Genomic DNA, 12599 nt, shown 5'->3' on the forward strand with positions numbered 1-12599 from the left:
AATTTAGACTACACTGAGAAAATGCCCAAAGCTGACATACAACACCCTAGCTCATAAGCATAGCACATTTTGCAGACTCTGAGTACAAAATATTGATACATGTTGAATGTATATGTTGATCTACAAAACAAAAGGTATATAAGTTGCTGTTTCCAATCCCTAGGAGAGGAGATAGAAGCATTCAGACAGAAATAGTGACAAAACTCCCAAAAAGTAGCTGCCTTTGGCACTAACCCCCTACACCTCCTCGGACATCAGAAAAACTAAACAGAGGCTATATGCCTCTACATCAAGCTGGAGAGTTTATGCGCTAATGGTAACTGTAAGTGGTACCCAGGTAAATAGGAAAAGTAGTCAAGAAAGAGCATTAATGAGTTTAAGCAAGGTAACAAAGTTAGACTGGCATATTAAAAAGTTAACGTCTCTGTGTGTAGAATAAACAGAGGAGGGAGCCAAGAATAGCTATGGGCATGTAGTTAAAATGTGAGGGCCGGGTCGAGCCGCTGGTTAGGAAGCGGCTGCAGCTGGCCCGAGCTTCTGAGGCTTACAGGCCGAACGAACAACTGGTTGGTGCTTAGACCCCTGCCGCAGCGGCGGGTCCCTCCACGTGCTTTCGGCGGCGACATGGAGCTGGAGGAGTTGGGGATCCGAGAGGAATGTGGCATGTTCGGATGCATCGCCTCAGGAGAGTGGCCCACGCAGCTAGATGTGCCGCATGTGATCACTCTGGGACTCGTGGGGCTGCAGCACCGGGGTCAGGAGAGTGCTGGTATTGTGACCAGTGATGGGAATTCGATACCAACATTCAAAACACACAAGGGAATGGGTCTTGTAAATCACGTCTTTACTGAAGACAATTTGAAGAAATTATATACTTCAAATCTTGGAATTGGACACACGAGGTACGCCACTACAGGAAACTGTGAATTAGAAAATTGCCCGCCCTTTGTTGCTGAAACACTTCATGGGAAAATAACTGTGGCGCATAATGGCGAATTGGTAAATGCTGCTCGCTTAAGGAAAAAGCTTCTGCGTCACGGTATTGGTCTGTCAACAAGTTCTGATAGCGAAATGATCACCCAGTTACTGGCGTATACCCCTCCTCAGGAACAAGATGACACCCCAGACTGGGTGGCAAGGATTAAAAACTTAATGAAGGAAGCACCCACGGCATACTCTCTGACTATAATGCACAGAGATGTGATTTATGTGGTACGAGATCATTACGGAAATCGTCCTCTGTGCATTGGTCGTCTTATTCCTGTATCTGATATAAATGACAAAGAAAAAAAAAATCTTCAGAAACAGAAGGATGGGTGGTGTCTTCAGAATCTTGTAGCTTTTTATCTTTGGTGCAAGATAGTACCGTGAAATCTTGCCTGGAGAAATTGTGGAAATATCCAGACATAATTTCCAAACTCTTGATATTATACCAAGGTCTGAAGGAAACCCAATGGCTTTCTGTATCTTTGAATATGTTTATTTTGCAAGACCAGATAGTATATTTGAAGACCAAATGGTTTACACAGTAAGATACCGTTGTGGTCTGCAGCTGGCAATTGAAGCCCCTGTGGATGCGGATTTACTTAGCACTGTCCCGTAATCTGCTACGCCTGCTGCCCTTGGTTACGCAGCAAAGTGTGGGCTTCCGTATGTGGAGGTGCTATGTAAAAACCGGTATGTAGGAAGAACATTCATTCAGCCAAACATGAGGTTAAGACAACTTGGTGTTGCAAAAAAATTTGGAGTATTGTCAGACAACTTTAAAGGCAAAAGAATTGTTCTTGTAGATGATTCAATTGTGAGAGGCAATACCATTTCACCCATAATCAAATTGCTCAAAGAATCTGGTGCAAAAGAGGTACACATTCGCGTAGCTTCACCACCAATTAGATATCCATGCTTCATGGGAATAAACATACCAACAAAAGAAGAGCTTATTGCCAATAAACCAGAATTTGAGCATATCTCAGATCATCTAGGAGCAAACAGTGCTGTGTATCTGTCAGTAGAAGGACTGGTTTCATCTGTACAAGAAGGGATAACATTTAAAAAACAGAAAGTGAAAAGGCAAGATATTATGGTTCAAGAAAATGGAAATGGTCTGGAATGTTTTGAAAAGAACGGTCATTGTACAAAGGAAGATGTTGTGGTTCAAGAAAATGGGAATGGTCTGGAATGTTATGAAAAGAACGATCATTGTACAGCTTGTCTGACTGGAAAATACCCTGTGGAACTGGAATGGTAGGTGCTAGGGGCAGACACGATGTTTCAAAACACAAAGTTAGTGGAGAAGTTATAGTGGTTACACCTCCATTTACTGTTACTCAGTACAGTGTGAAATGCCACATGCTTGTGTTATAAGTTTTGAGATTTTTTTCTGAAAAGGGTACCAAAGTGCTATGATTTCTTTAGTAATCCTAGATAAATATTTTGGTATTATCTAGGAACTTGGATGATCCTTTCAGTTTTATTTAATAGTTTAGTACTTTTATTTTTAGAAATCATATACATTTAACTTCAGATCATCAACAGTAATGCAACGAATCGGTAAATTTCTGTTTAAGAGAGGATTGCCAGGTACTCTACTCTCCCACAGGTTCTTAAGAGAATTTTGTGGAATGTTTGAGAGTTATGGAAATTCAGTTATGGAATATTTTCATAATTGAACCTTGCTAATTACATATAATACAACAATATGTGGTATTCTTTTTTTTTTTGCTCAAGCACTGGCTAGCCTTTTTCACCTGGTCAGAGAAGGCAGGTGATCAGTGGCATTTGCCAGGTCCATGCTTTAAAGAGTTTGCAAGAGGTTAGACTAAGGTGTTGTGATGCAAACAGGACATGTGAGTTAAGTATAACATTCCATGCACACCTTGAATCCATTATATCCCAAAGTCACCTAGCATCAAGAGTTCTCTTTAAAAAAAACAAAAGACAGAAGAAACACCTTTTTGTGCCTCACTTTCCCCACCTGTGCAATGAGGTGCTTATATTACTAAATTAAATAACTTGCAGCAGTTATTTTGGTGGTTAGAGCCATCATTCCACCCCTCAGTTTTAAGACAGTGCATGATTATTAGCTTTTGAAATGTTGGCCATTGGTCTGCAATTGAGATTTCAAGAGGGAGACATACAGCAGTAATTTGCAACCTATCTTTGAGATGCTCTGAGAATGACTGTAAAAACATGGCTGTGCAAAATATTTTCCTACATTTGACTAGAAAGTATGATCCATACTACGTAGTGCCCTTATAGTAGAAGCCCAGCAAGTAACCTGGTACATTTGAAGTAAAAAATAATTTTTTAGATTCTAACAAACCTTTTATCCTTAATTTGATTATATGCTTTTTTAATGAAGTGCTTGATCACTTGCAAATATACTGTGTATGCAATGAGATGATCAAGTAGAAACATTGTAGGGGCCAATTTTACGGAACAAGGAGACAACAACTTTTTTCACTTAGCATGCTCATCTGATTCCGAGCATCAACGTATCACTTTTTCTACTTTGTTTTATTGGGATCTAATGAATTAGATTTTTTTTAAGGTTTTTGTTTGTTTGTTTGTTTTTTAACATCTGAGATTTAAAACTTTAAAATGACTTGCCCTCAACCCTTGTTTATGTAAGATTTTTAAAACATAAAAGTGTTTGTTTCTGTGTTATTACCATGAATTGGTATACCTAGTGTCCAAATCCACCTATAATTGTAATATTTATTAATAACCATAATCTTTTGTCTTCATTTGGTATTTAGTCTCATGTGTTGTATCATGGCAGGCCAAGAGAAAACGTTGACAGCTCTTTAAGCCCATGTGCAGCGGGCAGCAGTGGGTCAGATAACCCTGTGGTGGTACCACAAGCAAACTGGCATCTGAATAAAGCCCTGGGACCATTTGTGTGTATAGCCTCTTGCCTTAAATGTATTCCTCATGGCAGCATATGGAGGAGGCAAGACCTTATGGGTCAGTTTTGAACCAGCCTTACTTTGATTTTTTTAAAAACAAGAGACTCAGGGAAAGTACTAAACCAAAATCTCTGATTTGACTTTTGTGTTTTCCATAGTTTTTATTTTGTTTTATTGAGATGCTTTTATAAAGGAAAATGGTACTGTGACAGTTTGGTAATTCTACAAATTTCTTACTCTTTCTCCATCATGGCCTTTTATTTCACAAGTTTCTGAAGTGTGAATTACAATTTTATACCAGTGTAATCTCAAATGTTGTTTAACTGCTTTAAATTTTTATAGGTATTGTAAACTGCAGAGCAAATGAGAAATGTGTTTTCACAGGAGCTATATTGTGAACTAAACTAAGCCTACTTTTTGTGACTTCCTTGTGATGCGTTGGTGACAAATATATGTAATGAGTACATTTTTAAAAAAAAAAAAGTGAGGGCCACTGTCCAGGTGACAGATGATTTAGATCAGTAATGGGAATGGAGGAGCAGATGGATTTGAAATTCACTGTATATGCCCATATATAAGTAAAGTTTTTCAATACCAAACACTGTCCTTACAAGAGGAAGTTGTCTTATATTTGAACCTTACAAAGTCTCAGATTACAGAATGATTTATAAGTTATTTTATTTTGAAAAAATACAAAGTACTGTCTGAAGAAAGCATGTTACCCTGAACCAACAACTGTTTAAGAGACAATCTGACACAATTGCTGGGGAGACGTGACGGTGGGGGCGGGCGGGGAGCAAATAAAATGAGAAGATTTAGTAATTATTCCTTGGGGTACTACACAACTGCATGCGGCAGATGTCACTGTCAAGCAATCTTTCAATGATACGTTGTTTGTTTGTTTGTTTAAGGGAAGAGGTGCCTTTATTTTTTTATTTTTTGGCCCTGCCGCACAACTTGTGGGATCTTAGTTCCCCAACTAGGGACTGAACCCAGGCCCTCGGCAGTGAAAGTGCAGAGTCCTAACCACTGGACCACCAGGGAATTCCCTCAATGATCACTTCTGGAAAAAAGCAATTCAGTCCATACTTAGGTTATGAGATCATAAATATATGTCAACAACAAAAGTGAAGGGAAAAATTTTTGCTCTAATTTTACTTGTGGCTAGGACAGCACTATACACAGATTTAAAAACTACAATATCTCAAACAATTTAGATGGAAGAGAGGAGGAGGTGAACTAGGAAACTGTGTTAGGTAACTCATTCCAGTGTTGACACAATACCAAAGGTGTAAGTTGAAGAGTTTGCACAAACTTTTTACAAGAAATAGTGGGAAAAGTAGTATTTCTAAATTTCATTTTAAATATATGTGTAATTAAATTAAATTTTAGAGGTAGAAATCTGATTTTATCCCTAAAAGTTTACATTCATACTGCCTAATCAAAAGGATATGTATTATTTTAAAGTGTCTTTTAAAAAATTGTGGGATAGCTTAAGCTTAACTACAGGGCCTCCTCCTATTTGGATATTCATGAAATTGTGAATAGAATCCATTAGCCTTAGTAATATATTTGACAGGAAGATTCAGGGGAAAAGAGACAACAGAAAAGATCACTCCAGGCTTCTAACTTGAATAACCAGGAACTTTAAGTTCCATTTGAATAAAAGACATAGAAAGGGGAAGAAATGGACTTCCCTGGTGGCACGGTTGGCAGGTTAAGGATCCACCTGCCAATGCAGGGGACACAGGTTCAAGCCCTGGTCCAGGAAGATCCCACATGCCGTGGAGCAACTAAGCCCATGCGCCACAACTACTGAGCCTGTGCTCTAGAGCCCGCGAGCCACAACTACCAAGCGCACGTGCTGCAACTACTGAAGCCCACATGCCTAGAGCCGGTACTCCACAACAAGAGAAGCCCCCGCAATGAGAAGCCCGCGCACCGCAGCAAAGAGCAGCCCCTGCTCGCCTCAATTAGAGAAAGCCCGCACACAGCAATGAAGACCCAACACAGCCAAAAAAATTAATTAATTTAAAAAATGTTTAAGAAGAAAGGGGAAGAAACAAGTTTGGGATTTGAGGCAGAAAATCAGCGTAAGGTTTGGGGTATGTTATTTGAGATGCTAGTGAAACAGATACCATGTGAAAATATCAAGAGATCTGAATTTAGAGCTGTAAATTGGGAGTCTTTAGCTCACAACAAATATCTGGCCTTGGTAGAGATGTGGGGTGATGTAAGTTGGAATAACTTTTCTGAAAGGCATTATGGCAATATCTATCAACATATACTTGCATGTCTTCTGGCAGAAGAGCTCTACTGAAGTTATATTCACACAAAAATGTAAAAAAACATAAAAGATGAATGTTTACCACAGCGTTATTTATAAGGAATTTAAATGTCCAACTATAGGTAACTGGTAAGTAAATTATAAATGATGAAATATATCTTCAATTACTGAGGTATGATGGAGTTTAAACATGTTGTTGAGTAAAATGGAGTTGTAGAAGGGAGCATTTAGCGCAAGACGTCATTTATGAAATTGGTATACTTTTCTTACATATATTTATGCAAAAATATATTCTAAAATATGCTTATCTCTGAGTAGCAAGACGTTGAAGTATTTTACCCTCAGCTTTGTAATTTTCTATATTGTTTGAGAGGCTAAAGACAACAACAACAAAAGCATACCATTTTTTAGAACTCTATAAAGCTTATTTTTTTCCTTTTTCTCAAGTGTTTAAGAATTAGAGCACAACATCATCTTAGAGGTAAACAAACAAAAAAACAAAAACAAAAGAAACAGGAGAGGAAGACCACCCTGACTGTACAACTGGCTTTCCGACTTCAGGGCTGCATAACTAGGAACATATTGTCAAAACTGGAGCACCACCCCAGGCTTGAGACCGAACAATTAGGCTAGAGAAGTCAGTCCTGGTTGACCTAAGCCTGTAATTTGATTAATGAAATGAATAGTGACTGAGTGTTTAACAGGTCACTCACAGAACTGGTTCCTGAACCCTGACCCAGGGATAATGTGATTTAGGACAAGTTACTGTAAGACCACATCTTAAGGATTAGTAAATTATGTACATGAAAACACAGACTGGAAAAAAGCAATTAAATAGCCTGACTCCACTAAAAATATTTCCTGTGAAAAAGAAAAAAGAATAGAAAGATTATATGATAGAGGCCAGCCTCTCCCTTAAAGAAAATAAAACCAAAAGACAGAAGGATAATAGTACAAAACATCAGGCACTGCACTAGTGTTGAAGCTATAGAAACCATAATATAGTGCCTGCCCTGGTGTTAGGGTGTCACAGACAAGTATAAGCAAATACCTGCTAAAACCAGTGAGAAAGCATGTACAAGGTGCATGAGAGTATGTAGCTAAGAGAAAATAAATAATTGTGTTTAGTGGGGAAAACCAGTTAATCTAGGCTGGGAGTATGGATGGGGCGCATGGGATCAGGACCACGGTGGGCGTTCCAGGCAAGGGGAAGAGAATGCACAGTGGCAGGTGGTGGTGGATTATAAGACTAGAGAGAGATGCAGAAAGCTCAGGTAACAGAAGGTTTTACTTATGTCACTGAAGGGTCAGAACATGACTCTAGTGAAGAAGTGACTAAAATTTTTACCAGGGGAATGACACAGCCAGACTTCTTTTTCGATGGATCATTCTGGCAACACTGTGGACTACGAGGACAAGGAAAACAGCTGGAGGATACCAAGACCAGCACAGAATAAATTTAGCCACAAACCCATTAATACTGGCAGTAGAAGCAGTAATAGAAGAATCAATGCAGCAGAAAATTGGATTGGTGAAATAGGAGGCAACTCAAGAAACATACACTGATAATAAGAAATTAACCAAGATAGGAAATGAATGATCACAGATTTGCAGAGTGCTATAATCCAAACTTCAAATGATAGGAGTCCTTGAAGGAAAAAAGAGAATGAACTAAACAATTAATAAACAAGGAGTGCAGTTGAAGAAAACTGAAAATTTTTAAAGGAATGAAATTGGAAATTGAAAGGTTTACCATGTCTCAAAAAAAAAAAAAAAAAAAGAAGAAGGAAAAGAAAAACAACAGCATCATAAAAACACAAATTTAAATTCTGTAGGTTTTGGGGTGGAGGTGCAATCTCTAAGTTTCCCAAAAGAAAGACTAGATATTAAAGAGTCAAAATCAAGAGAGATTAAGATGATAACTCCATGGTGAAAGACATGAGGTGATATCTGTGCTCCATCTGCTTGACGACGGAAAAGTCTTTTCAGAGTTGTGGTGGTAGTGGTGGTTTAAAAAGAATTTTTGTTTCCTCTATCTTTTCTTCAGCAAACAATGGAAGGAGTAATCCAGAGCTCTATGACTGAAGCTAAAGAAAGCCTTGTAATTTAGAGCTGCTGTAGGCAAATACTATATAATATTATTACTGTGAAAAAATAAACAAGTGACACATGAGAAAGAAATAAGAGACACAGGCAAGGTAACAAGACCAACAGATACAGAAAGCAGGCACAATCCAAACTACCTTATTTTTCACGGTGAAAAGTCAGAAATTACTGCCTCACAGAGAAATATAAATTAATCACAATTAGGTTGGAAAAAGTTTGTGGTAAGTTCAAGACTAACATCAATTCTTTGTAGCTCCTTAAAAACATACACCTTCATATATTATATGATTATATCACCTTGTTACTGATATTATGAGGCACTTTTTTTTTTTAACATCTTTATTGGAGTATAATTGCTTTACAATGGTGTGTTAGTTTCTGCTGTATAACAAAGTGAATCAGCTATACGTATACATATATCCCCATATCATCCCCATGTGACCCTCTAGGCGGTCACAAAGCACTGAGCTGATCTCCCTGTGCTATGCAGCTGCTTCCCACTAGCTATCTATTTTACATTTGGTAGTGTATATATGTCTATGCCACTCTTTATGAGGCAGTTTTATAATACACAGGATTAAACTCTCAAGAAAAAATATGATTCATTTTGTACCTTAACCTCAGTAAACTTCATATAATACTTTGTTAAATTTTAAATCTAAAATTAATACCAAAAAATTCAAAAATTTTAAAAAAGTAAAATTAAAACCACAGAGCACTTTTGCTGCTCTTAAGAAGACTATCCTACTTAAAAGAGGGACTAGTAGGTGACAAAAAGCACCATTAAAAAGTATTCTTAGTTATCAAGGGCTTTTAAAGAGTCAGATGTGAGGATTTTAGACAAGATCTTAAAAAATAAGAAAAATTGGCAAAAAATTAAACACTTGCTAGTGATAAGATCATGGGTTACTCTGTCTTGTCTTAAGTTTTTTCGTAAATGTTGTTACTATTTTTACAATTCAAAACAAAACTAGAAAACTCCCAAACACAAAAACATAGGTATATTTTGTTTATCAATATAAAGACATATAAAGATATACATATAAAGATATACATATAAAGATATACATATTAATACTGACTGAAAGGGAATCTGCAGACATGGAAATAAAGTTTAATGTTCAGTTCTATTTCTGGGCAGCTGTGTGCATTTATAATATAAAAATTTAATGAAAAACTGAGATACAAAATGATTCATAGTTGACTCTACAAAAATGACATACTGTACATAATTTTTCTTACAAAGTATGAATGATCTTTAAGCAGTAAGGGTATATTTATGTGATAATAATTTTAATTAAATTACCTAGTCAATTCAGTGAAGAACCAATTTAACTGATTTTATTTGTTAAATTAATGATTACTAATTGTTTGGGTTATAATTATATATCTGTCATTGAACAATGCTATATTATAAAATTTAAAATAACAACTCTTACTTTATAGCAGAGGTTTAAAAAAATGTTGTAAGAACAGAATTCCACCTTCAAAGAAATTTTATGAGGAATTCAAATGTACAAAAATAGATAAACTGCTGAGTCCAATTTGAAAAACATTGCTTCACCAGTCATAGATTTATCAGATTAAACATAGGAGGTTGTTTTAGTTCCTCAATATGGCTGCAATATGCAACAGCCACCTCAAAGGGGGAAACAGGGATTTCTGTTAATATAATGTTATATATTAAGGCTTCCCAAAAGTATAGTTAATTTAGTCAGTGATAATGCCCTGCTTTCTCCTTTTTCTTTTTCCAAGACAACTTTTGTTAAAATGTAACTTCTTCTTCTACAAATTGAAAAGGGAGGAGGAAAAACCACTAGAAAAAAATGGCAAAAATTAATGACTAGACAGTTCACAGAAAAAGAAATGCAATGACCTGTAAACATAGAAAAAGATATTCAACTTCACTCATAATATGATAAATGCTAATTAAAACAACATAGATACCTCTTCTCACCCATCAGACTAATGAAACATGCAACACCGTTGGTGAGGTTGTGAAGAAACAGGCATTTGTATAAATTGTTGGTGGGTGCAGTAGTATACCAAGAGGGGGGGTGATGTAAACAGACCATGCCAGGTGCCCACAATAAGGAAGTACACTGTCCACAGAGAATTTATGAACTAAAACTAAAGCTTGATCTGCTCCTTATCATCACGTGATGGCAATTTTTCTAAATGTCAGCAATAAAATGCTCTCTGAGAAAAATCTCTCATTGTTCCAAATTCCAAATAATTGTTGCGGTTGTTGTTGAGTTTTAATAACATGTATGTAAGCTTCAAATTCGACACTTTTATTACTTATTTCTTAAACACTGAACTATACATGGAAGTTAATTTGGAGAACTCCCAGTTTGGCCCCTGATATACATGGACTCAGTTCTACACATTCATTTCAGAAGTTAAGTCTGTAATGTTTTGAAATGGTTCAAACTCCATTTGAGCACACTTTGCCTCTAGCCCCTGTGTTACACTACATACTCCTGCATTTAAGCAATAGATTCAAAATAAACAATGACAGCTGTATGCTATTTCTCTTTTCTAGGTTATCTTTTTTTCTGGTGGGAAGTTTTAGATGAGTTAATCAGACACAAAAATACTTGCAGACAGCCAGAATTAGCCTTGAACAATGACTAGTAAAACACAGAGCTTTAAAAACAGTTATTTAAAGAACAATGCACGGAAACTGTGGTTAAGGTCATTCATTATACAACAATAAAACATAAGGAAATGGACACTTACACAGAAAAAAGAATCAAATTTTGAAGAAACCTAGGAGAGACAACAAAAGATGCTGCTCTTACATTACTAGAAGAAACCAAAAGGGCAATGTTTATTTGAATGCCTGGTTATTAACTAGCAGATCAAATAGTGTTACTGTTCACTATCATTCCATCATTTTCTCTTGACTTTATAGAAAAAGAAAAACTTCAGGAGTTTTTTTTATTTTTAACCAAATATAATAAAAATTCAAGATGAATTTTCTGGTGGAGATATTTTAGCAAACATTTTCTGTAATGTACTATTTATTTTAAAATTTATTTTTACCAGTATGATTGTCTATTCAAATGTTCAATAAAAGGAAATATTTAATGTATATATTTTGTTTCTATCATATTTTATTTCATGGTCATTTCTGAAAATAATTTTATCATATAAAAGAGGGACGTATTAAAAAAATTACCTGCTCTAGGCTCAAATACACTAGCTATGTCCCTGTGGGGTACAAAATGATACGAACAGTGTGGGAGAAAAAATGGGGACAATTATATAATAACAAACATCAACAGTGGGAGGCAAAACCAGAAATTAATAAAAATAGTTACCTATGATGGACGTGGTGAAAGGACTGAGGTAAGGGGTGGACATAGAAAATCAAAACAAAAGTATACTTTTTAATACAGTTTGACTTTTGAACTATACAAGTGTTTTATACATTCAAGAGAATAAAACTAAATTAAAAAATCTAAATCTTAACATTGAAAACAAATGGAAATAAATGAACTTAATCGCCTATCAAATTGGTAATATAACCACATGAAGACAAAAAAATATTTCAAGTCACTTGTGAACACAGTACTCTGACTAGCATCCTTACTGGGATATATTCTAAGGATAATAAAAACTGCAAAGAAATCTTAAACTTCACATAATGGTTGTGATATTAGTATTAGTTTTTATAATTTTGAACCTATTTTATTTGCACTATAGGATAAAACAAATAGGTAATTATGTAAATGTTATTAGAAACCAAGATGTGCAATAGAAGGCAAAAGCTACAATTTTAAAATTGTAGTGCTAAATTTGTATAGATATCAACATGAAGCCATAACTTAAAAATATATATGCATATATAAACATAGTTAGAATAAATATGTGTATATATACACATCCTAATTATATCCATTAGAGGCAATGACATTCCAACAGTAATGAACATCTCTAATGCTTGTATCTTGCTTTCTAAATCCCCTTCTCCATTAAAAGGAACCAAGGCTTCTTGGAGAAATGACTCGTTCCAGATCTGGGACAGGGAAAATATAAGTGAGCCTAGGTCATTATGTTTTTCTAGAAAGTAAGGGAAAAAATAATGAAGGGCTGTCAAAAGGGCACTAGAGCCAACTTTGAGAGTCTCTCACCAGCCATTTGAGAGAATTTAAGCATTAAAAAGAGTAACGGTTATAACTGATTGTAACAAATTGAATAAACAAAAATCTGTGAGTCCATAATACTGCTCTAAAAAGAGACAGAAAAAAGGGATTTCATCTGTAACCAGTGGAGGGGACTATAACACCAAA

At 35.8% G+C, this 12599-nt stretch overlaps 2 protein-coding genes across 5 annotated transcripts in view; one reads left to right on the top strand and one right to left on the bottom strand.

The window, feature by feature from the left end:
- The window catches only part of MAGI3 (membrane associated guanylate kinase, WW and PDZ domain containing 3), a 277553-nt gene that overhangs the window by 125038 nt on the left and 139916 nt on the right, over nucleotides 1-12599 (bottom strand). The window lies entirely within an intron of this gene.
- Nucleotides 483-4963, top strand: LOC101269594 (amidophosphoribosyltransferase-like). Its single transcript, XM_033435784.2, is given in 3 exon segments — nucleotides 483-1287; nucleotides 1290-1347; nucleotides 1350-4963. Coding segments are annotated over 3 exon segments (1620 nt in total). The 5' UTR covers nucleotides 483-624; the 3' UTR covers nucleotides 2249-4963.

Source organism: Orcinus orca, chromosome 1, assembly GCF_937001465.1.
Source record: "Orcinus orca chromosome 1, mOrcOrc1.1, whole genome shotgun sequence".
NCBI lineage: Eukaryota > Metazoa > Chordata > Mammalia > Artiodactyla > Delphinidae > Orcinus > Orcinus orca.